General features: G+C 41.7%; 1 protein-coding gene across 4 annotated transcripts; it reads left to right on the top strand.

Annotated features, from left to right (window-relative positions):
- Positions 1 to 3,655: 3,655 nt before the first annotated feature.
- On the top strand, positions 3,656 to 8,579 carry C7H6orf141 (chromosome 7 C6orf141 homolog). Of its 4 annotated transcripts, XM_037843193.1 has the most exons (3): positions 3,656 to 4,757; positions 4,872 to 4,922; positions 7,196 to 8,579. In XM_037843193.1, the coding sequence occupies exon 1, from the start codon at positions 3,807 to 3,809 to the stop codon at positions 4,410 to 4,412; it is 606 nt and encodes a 201-aa protein (XP_037699121.1). In that variant the 5' UTR covers positions 3,656 to 3,806; the 3' UTR covers positions 4,413 to 4,757; positions 4,872 to 4,922; positions 7,196 to 8,579. The 4 variants fall into 4 exon arrangements, with proteins under 4 accessions (XP_037699121.1, XP_037699123.1, XP_037699122.1 ...); XM_037843195.1 differs by lacking the exon at positions 4,872 to 4,922 and having other exon boundaries at positions 3,656 to 4,675; XM_037843194.1 differs by lacking the exon at positions 4,872 to 4,922.
- The last annotated feature ends 382 nt before the right edge of the window (positions 8,580 to 8,961 follow it).

Here is an 8,961-nt window from a genome sequence, read left to right as displayed (position 1 = left end):
AATCATTTGGGGCAATGTGAGATTTAAGAATATATATATATTGCTACCACCCCCCTCTTCCCACTTCCACTCTGATCTACCAGGTGTAGCCTGAGTTCCATGTTCAGCTAGAGTTGAGAACCTTTGTTAAACTATTTTCTGGAGACAAAGTTGCATGTGAGCATAAATGGTCAAAGTATGTCAGGCTCATTTAGCTGTAAGAATGAAAAGCATTATCTTGACAAAATTTATTTACCAATCAACTGGTCCAAAAAGAATAAGTGGGCCTAAGAGTCTCTTCTGAACGCCTATTGTCTGAATTGTGAATTCTCCTGCCAACGGCGACATGATAGGTTGCTGAATATGCCAATGTATGGAGGATCTCCATAGAAAGGAGTGTTACATCAACTGTAGAACCAGAAACAGAAATACAAACTGTAGACAATATGATGAAATAGAAAGGTTTTTTATGTTACCTTACTCTCCCTAACCACTGTTATTTCCTAGGTTTTAAAAGTAAAACTCTATTAAAACTCTTCACGTATTGCTACATTTCCTATTGCCATAGCCACCACAGTCAAGCAACTGGCCAGCAAAACAGCTACAAATCCATTCTTCCCATCTTATATTCATTTGGGGGCTTAGATCTATATGCTTTCTAAACAGTCAAGTTTTAAATACCAGTGACCAAAGACCACCAGGAACATATATTTACTACTTCTAATAATGATGTTAGGTTTGAATACAAGGGAGAAAGGACCCTAGGGGAATTATGGGATGGACATCTCATTAAGTGGGAAGTAGAAGCCAGAGCCAGTGTTGGATTAGATGTTGTCAAGGGGTGGGGGCAATTTAGTGACAGGACATCTTGGTAATTTTTATCTAGGATATGAGAGGATTAAAGCAAGCACCGAGTAGAAGTATCATTGGCAAAGGAGTGACAGTCACCTTAGTTAGTCTTAAGAGGGGGTCTTTACTCATTCTTGTGGTTTTGAAGTGGCCACAGAATACCTCATCTGAGCAATGTATATATTCTGGGAGTGTTGATTATGGTCTGCTGGGATCATCATGGCCTCACTGCCAATATGGCTGCATTTTATTTTTTCACACACAAAAAACTGATAGTTTTTTCCTACTCCAGAATTTTAGATTTGGTAGGAAAAAGCTGAGGGATATCAATGTGGGTGTTAGAGCTAGAGGCCTATAGCAGGGAGGTAAAGCTGCAGAGGTACTAGAATAACTGAGGGTGATACCATCATAATTTTTTTTTTTTTTTTTTTTTTTTAATTTCCAAGCCAAATCTAATAGACAAAACGAGAGGGCCTACTCGCTGGGAGACTAGGCTATCAGTGGCAAGCTTCTTTTGACCCTAGCAGGGCAGAGTATAGACCTGTGTCCTTTCATCACTTTTCAGACCCCAGGGACATGAGTTGCTTTACCACTCCTAACTGGCACGCACAACTGCCACGACATATGCAATCCAGAGAGGAAGTAAATGGGTCCACTTTAGCCTTTCAGGGACTTTGAGATATTAAAGTACAGCCCACACCCCTATCCTGGAGGCAAGCTACCTGTTCCTCCAGTTTATTTTCCTTTTAGACTTTACCTCTTTTAAGTTTGATTTACTTTAGCATTTCCTCTTAATGTTCTTTTATGCATTATTATGCAACTTCTTGGCATCTGGAAATTCAGGTGCCTTGGCAAATAGGTTTTCCCCATTCCCCATCCCCCACCTTTATCACTCATCTATCCTAATCCCCAAAGGCAAGAACCAATAAATTTAGAACCAATAAATCTTGTGGTTTATCTTAAGCTTCCCTCAGAATACAGATAATTTCACTGGAATTTTCCCAATATTCCTTCTAGGAAGGAAAATAGAATGGCTAGAATTTATGCAGCTTTTAGTGATGTTTTCTCATAATGTTGTTTATTCATGGATCACCACCATCTGAATCACTGGGGCCTTGCTAAAAATCCATAGTCCTAAACCCTACCTCAAACCTACCAGAATAAATCTTTGCGAAGCATCAATCTGCATTGTTAACAAGCTGCTCTGAAGATGATTTTCTTGTACATTTAAGTCAATTTATTATCTCCTACTTCTAGACAAAGGATTTCAAGTATAGGTTACCATATGTAAAGAATGAAAACTTCAGAGAACAAGCAATGTTGCTTGTTTCTCAGTTTTCCACATCACCTAGAGCAGTGGCAGACATTTAGCACATACTCAGTAATTACCAACTAAAGAAAATGAACAGAAAACAAGATTACATCATGGGTTTAAAACAGGAGAGTAATTTAGAAGTCATTTGGAAGCAAGCATTTAAATACCAGTTACAGTCCTGTCTCCACTGTTACCAGCATTTTTGGGCCAGTACTTAACGTTTCTGTGCTTAACAGTTCTCAAGGGACCTTCTTAATAGCACTATTTCCTTAGTTTGTTGTGGCAAGTGAATGAATTTAAATATATAAAGTGCTTAGTACAATTCTTGGCTCAAGTGCTCAGAGACATTTGTCAGAGTTTATCAGTAACCAGCTCAAGGTCAGGCATCTCATCATTAGCCAGCACCCACGTTTTCTCACTCATCCAACATTTTTTTTCTTTAGATGATTAGAATGACCTCCCTTTCCAAAATATCTCTTTCACCATATTACTTGGGGCTTCATATATGGGCTGAAATTTTCACCATTACAGTCATTTTTCTAAATCAGATAACAAAACAGTGCACATTTTCTATTAAGAGAAACACCTGTTAACCAAAATGGATGGAAATCACAAACCGTGCTCTTTTTGTATTAATTAGTTTTTCTCATTAATCTTAGACAAAGATTACTATATCGCAGGACCTGGTCATGGGTAGATTCTGAAAGCCTAGTGGAAATATACATGTTTTTAAACCTATGAAATTGAAGAGAAGGGGAGGAAGCATTTTTAGAATGCACACAAACACAGGCAAAATGTTCAATCCTGAAGAAGTCCTAGAAGTTTTTGTTTTGGTTGTTTTTCTGTTTTGTTTTGTTTCAAAGCAAAGGCACTAGGGATCTTCCTGAGGTAGGCATTGATTACCAAAACGAAGACAGGTGTGAGCACCGTCCTACAAACCCTGGCTCCCAAAGGAAGACAACCCAAAAGCTGTTTTCTCAAAGGTTTAAAATTCTTCCAATCTGACCCTTTGATCTACGTAATTTAATCTTGTCAGCACGGTGGGGTGGGTGGGGTGGATTCGGAATAGAGAAGAAATTCTTTACAGAAGAATTTGATTATAGCAGACGAGTTTTTTAACTTCCTTGTTCCTTCACCTTGCGGACGGTCCATGGAAAGAAGACTCGCTTTTTAAGTCCTAGGCATTTTAGGCGGTGCCCTCTCCCATCCTTCCCCGTTCTCCAGCAACCTCCGCCCGCCCACCCCAACGGGAAAGCGTCTTCTGCGCCTCACCTCTGAAAAACGGAGGGAGGGAGAGAAACTAGGCTAGAACTTGAAAATTAAGAGAACAGAATCAGAAACACGATGAAGGGAGCGGGGCTGGGGTAGGAATGGGAGCGAGGGTGCAGAAGTGCGTTTCGGGGCTGATGTCGGGCTTTGTCTAGACTACACGGCTGGTAAGCCGCGAAGCGATCAAGGCCGAGGAAAGAGGCGAGGGAGGGGCGGGGCCAGCCCCAACATGGCCTAAGGCTGAGCCTGACTCCTGCTCTCGCGGGCGGGGCGTCCCGGGCGGGCCGCGGAGGCCACATCCGGGGCCTGCTCGTCCCGCGCTTTCGAGAGCCGAGCGGGAGTTCGCTGACTGAACTCCTGAACCAACCAACAACTAAATGACCCCTCCGCCGGGATGGAGAACCCCGCGTCCTCCGGCGTTGCGGGTCCCGCAGCCTCTCACAGCCGCCCGGGACGGGCCTGGTCCTTTCCGCGGAAGCTGGGGCGCGGGGCTTCCCTGGCCCCGGGCGCCCCGAATCCCGCGGCAGCGGAGGCGAGCGGAAGCCGGGGAGGCGCCCAAGAGAACCGGCCGCCAGCGCGGGCCCCAGGACCGCGGGCTGCAGAGAACCTGGACTATGAGAACTGGGTCAGAGAGAAGGTGGTCTTTCTTCTGCACCCGGAAAGGTGGCTGGGGACTCAAAGGAACCCTGCACAAGAAGAGGCGGTCAATGGGGAGAACCTTCCCCACGCAGGCGGAGACGGCCCGGAACTTCACTGCCCGGAACCCGACTGCTCTTCTCGCTTTCCACAAGAAACGCGAATTTTTGGCAGCCGTGTAGACGCTCCCTCTGGAGCTCCACCGCGGGACCCGGCAGCACCACCCAAACCCGTACTCGTGCGGGTCGTGGACCATCAGGTGACACAAGAGGTGCTGCGGACGACGTGGACGAAGGGCCACTTGACTACAACGACCGAGGACCGTTGCATAACCGCGGTCACTTTCCGCGCCTTCAGGAAGTGAGGCAGCTTCTGGGTTCTGGCACCGAGAGAGGCACCTCGCTTCGTCAGCGCGGAGAAGATCGTTTCGGGATCCCCGAGGACCGCATCCCAGAGGAGAGGAAGCAGGAGCCGGGGAAAGCTTCGGGTTGGTGGATCAGCGGTAATCATCAGAAGAGAAAATGCTATTCTGGGAAGCCTACGATTAATCGACAGAAAACCTTTTAAGACGCTGACTCAGCGCTTCAGGGAGGCAGGAGGCTCCTGCTACAACCTGAAAAACTAACTGTAAGAAACCTAATACCTCGTTTGTGATTTACATACTGTGACGGCCCGGGGACCTAAGTCATTCAGAAGAGAGGGAGAAAAGGTATTTTGAAATTGGCAGAATGAAGGAGTCTTTTAATAAGAAAACCTGTTCTCATTATTCCATACCTCTGAATTGTTCTCTTTTTCTTCCTGTCTTTCCCTGCCTTCTCTTTAGGACTTAAAAGCAGAAGTGAAGGTTGAGGTGCTCCTTACAGGGGAGGTGACGGTGGGTAAAGAGAATCTTGTTTTAAAAGTTGAAACAGAAATAAAAAAGAAATGGGAAAATGAAAACGCAAAATAAAACTTTCTTTAGCAGCAAGTAAACAAAATCTTGCCACTTTCCAGCAGTGCGGTTTTCTTTCTTTTTTTTCCCACATTCCAGTGTTCTGAAGAAAGAGGAACTAGGAAAAAGAGAAAATAAAAGACTGAGCTTTAAAGGAAAAAGGCCATTTAGAAGGCCTTTACCCCAAAGAATATCTAATTGAGCACAGCGTAAATGGGATCATATTGATTTCAGCCTGCCTTTAATATTCTGAAAATTTTTATTATTTCAAGGTTAAAAATCCCACAGGTAAACCTAATCCAAAGGTAGATAGAAATGTATAGTTTGCCATGAGGTGATTGGATGACTCATTCTTGTCCATGGTTCCTTACTAATAAGACCTGTAGACACGAATTGATTTATAATACAGCTCTTATTGTGCTCTTTGGAAAAAAGATTTCCTGATGTTATTGAAACAATTGTTTTTTTTATTTTACTTATTTTTATTATTAAATGCCATCTTTATTAACTCTTTAGTCACATGGACTCTATTCGGCCTGTTTTGGAAATCTGTGAGAAGCAGTACCCTCCCTCTAGATCAACTGCTTTGACTTTAGTCACTACTGAAGTAGTATTTGGTGTACTGCAAGAATATACAATCCCGATGGGACCCTGGCTTTCGTGAGGTAAAGGGTTGAGCAGTGCGCTCTACCCTACCCATCATACTTTGCCCTTTACTTTCAGTTCAGAGTTTGAAATGCCTTCAAAGAATCATCTGATTCAGGTCTTACCTCCTGGGAGGCAAGGTATATCCTCATTTTAAGGATAAGCCAACTAACATCTGGAGCTCTTGTGGCTTGTTTAGTCACACAGCTGTAATTGTGTGTGCTTACTAAGCAGATGAGGCATATGATCATCCCCCTCCCTCCTAAAGGATTGGGGATATCACAGGAGTCAAAAGTTCACTGAAGTCAACCTGGGTTTTCTAACTCCTTTATGAGAAGGACTGGCATCTCCTTGATGTCTACATGTAGAAAGGCCTGTTGGGTGGAGAATTACTACTAGTGGTTCTCAGGCCCTTGAGATCCTCACTTGAGAGAGGAATGTGACACCTGGGCTCATCTGTGTTTAAAACTGCTTGGCAGATAGAAAGGGTAAAATATTTTGACCTTTGAATTCTCTTTTCCTCCAACAGCACTGCCTAGCTCCTATGTGAGTTTAAACTTTTTAACCTCTTGGCACACAAATTTCAGTTCCAAGCTTTAAAAATTTGCTTGTGAATCACCACATGCTCCAGGTGATTGGACATTGAATATACACAATGAGGAAAGGCTCTTTAATAATGACCAAAAATGGTAGCGGCTTTCGTGAAGTTAAAACGGTATGGGTTCAAAACCAGCTTCATTTTTTACTGTGACCTTGGGCAAGATGCTAAGTCTCCATGTGCTTCTGCGTCCTTATTTGTTAAATGAGGTAATAAATAATATCTACATAGGGTCTTTTCTAGAATTTGGTTAAATGAAAATGCTGAGAACATTGCCTGGCATACAATAAATGCTCAACATTAGCTATTATTGTTGTCATTTTTGTTATCATTGTTCACTTTTCATGTTAACCAGGCTTTATCCTTTTAATTAATAACAAAGTACAAGGCATAAAGCACAAAAAATCCTATGAAACCCAACACAATAGTTTTTACTGAGAATTTTCCACACTCATGAAAGAAAATTTATTTCTAGATTTTCACAATGTTTAATGGATCAATACATTCTTTAAATTCCTTAGATTGACTTCGGAATCTTGTGATAAGGACTCATCCTAAGGCTGAAGAGCCTAAGGTGCACCTGGGTGGGTAGACTCTGTGAAGGCATCCTTCTTGGCAGGTACAAGGTTCCAATACTTTAATATCTGGTCAGGTTAGTTTGTTTTCTGTCTGGGATTTTAAATGTCATCTCAAAAAAAAAGGCAAATAGGCACAATTATTTTTCATTTTATCTCCTTTCAGTCAATAATGTATTCATTGAAGTCAGTTCAACTCCTTTCATACAAGTATGTTTGAGTTAATTTTATCTCCTTTAGGTAAAAATTTATTCTTTAAGCATTTTATACAATTTATCTGCCTACCTGTTAACTGCATACAACTAGGTCTTATCAAATGCTTATAGATTTCCTTTTAATCAGTTTCTCACTGGAAATAAAAAGCAATTCATTGAACTACTGTTGAATTTGCTTCACAGGTTTTCCTGATCCAATCAGAACTCATCCTGTGAGGAGTATGAGGAAGCCTTTCCTATTCAGAGTCCTGGGTGTGAATCTCAGGCATCTTCAATACTAAGAAGTGTCTGAGAATGGCTGGGTCTTGGCTCTTTTAACCTCCACCTCACTCAAAAATATGGTCATCTGAAATCACTGTGTTAGGTGGCTGAATCACAGCAGGGACTTCCAGAAGCCACTTGAGTGACCTTCAGACAAATATCACAAAGCAAAACCAGACTCTTGAGATCACTATGGATTAGCCAAGTGTGGACTCCTGTTGAAGCCCCGTGGGCACAACTTCTGTCAGCTTTGAGATTCATTGCAATTGACTTGCAGCTCTCATTCTTCTTGGCTAGCACCAGCACTTGATGATAAAACGTTATGTGGCTCTTTTGCTTTAAAAATAAAGAGAAAGAGAAAGAAAATTGAGGAAACACTTTCTGTAAGAAAAAAGTATAGAGGGGAAAAAAAACAAAACACCTCACCCATGACCTCAAATCCCTGTTAATTTGTGCATGATTTCCAGTCAGATTTTATTTATTCTATTTTATGTGTATAAATGTACATACGTGTACTTTTCAGACTATAAATTATATATAAACTAGTGTAACCTAGGTATGTATTTTATGAAATTTTTCTTTATGTAAACTATGATATGATATACACTGATAGTATGAAAAAGTGTGGTCCCTGGACCAGCAGTGTGGGCCTCTCCCAGAAACATTTTAGAAATGTAGCATCCCAAGCTCTCCCCAGATCTATGAATAAGAATTTTGCGTTTTGTCAAGATCCCTGGTGATTCATATTTGAGTTTGAGTAACATTGACATATACCCTATTTTGGGTTCTGTATCCTCCTTTATCACTTGCAAAAACTAAAATTGTTTTGTATTTCCCATTAATTGTTGGTAGTGCCATGAAAATACTGATTTGATAAAGAGCCTTGTGGTTCTTAACAATTTTCCTTAGAAAACCTTGCTGGGCTATTGGAATTCAAACTATTTCAGGAATGTGCTTCTTTAAAAATGTAAGATAATAAATTCTCAAAAACTCCTGAGGGGAAAAAGGGCGGAAAGTCTTTCAAGAAAACACCATTACAACACCTCTGCAGGCTGAGTCAGGACTTGTCAGTCACTTGTGATGAATTGCAAGTGGGTGGGAGAGGGGTGGAGCTTGAATTTGAATCAACTGATTCAGATAAGAAAATAAAGGGCTGTGACTCTTGAACACCCTGACTTCTTTATGTAAGAAAGGAATAAGTTTAGCTTTCACATAGAGACAGCATGGAATAAGGGAAATGGAGGCAAATCCAGTTTAAACAAGCCCCATACAAAGAAAAGAAAGGGAGAATCTGCCTGCTCCTTATATGGAAAAGTAACAGTAGTTACTGGAATGTAAAGAGATATGAGGTAAAATCAGAGGCGGGAACTCACAGCAAAAAAAAAAAAAAAAAATTGGGGGGGATAGGCTGATCAGTTCAAAATCTCAATAATGAGCTAGTTGGCTCTCTTGGATAGGCTGTACAAATTAAAATCTCAAAAGATAAATTAGTTAGTGTTCTCGGATAGGCTGTAACCTCTGTAGTACCCAGTCAATGGGGAAACGGGAGGGACTTGCGAATTAGGAGTAGGAGATTTAAAGATTGCCATTCTCTTCCTCTGGCGCGCCAGCCTACCACGTGTTTGGCTGGACACCCTGTCTTGCAAGATCGTAAATAAATTCTTTTCTCCTCCAGAACCGAGTGTTTA

Source organism: Choloepus didactylus, chromosome 7, assembly GCF_015220235.1.
Source record: "Choloepus didactylus isolate mChoDid1 chromosome 7, mChoDid1.pri, whole genome shotgun sequence".
Classification (NCBI taxonomy): domain Eukaryota; kingdom Metazoa; phylum Chordata; class Mammalia; order Pilosa; family Megalonychidae; genus Choloepus; species Choloepus didactylus.
This window is presented reverse-complemented; position numbering and strand designations above follow the sequence as displayed.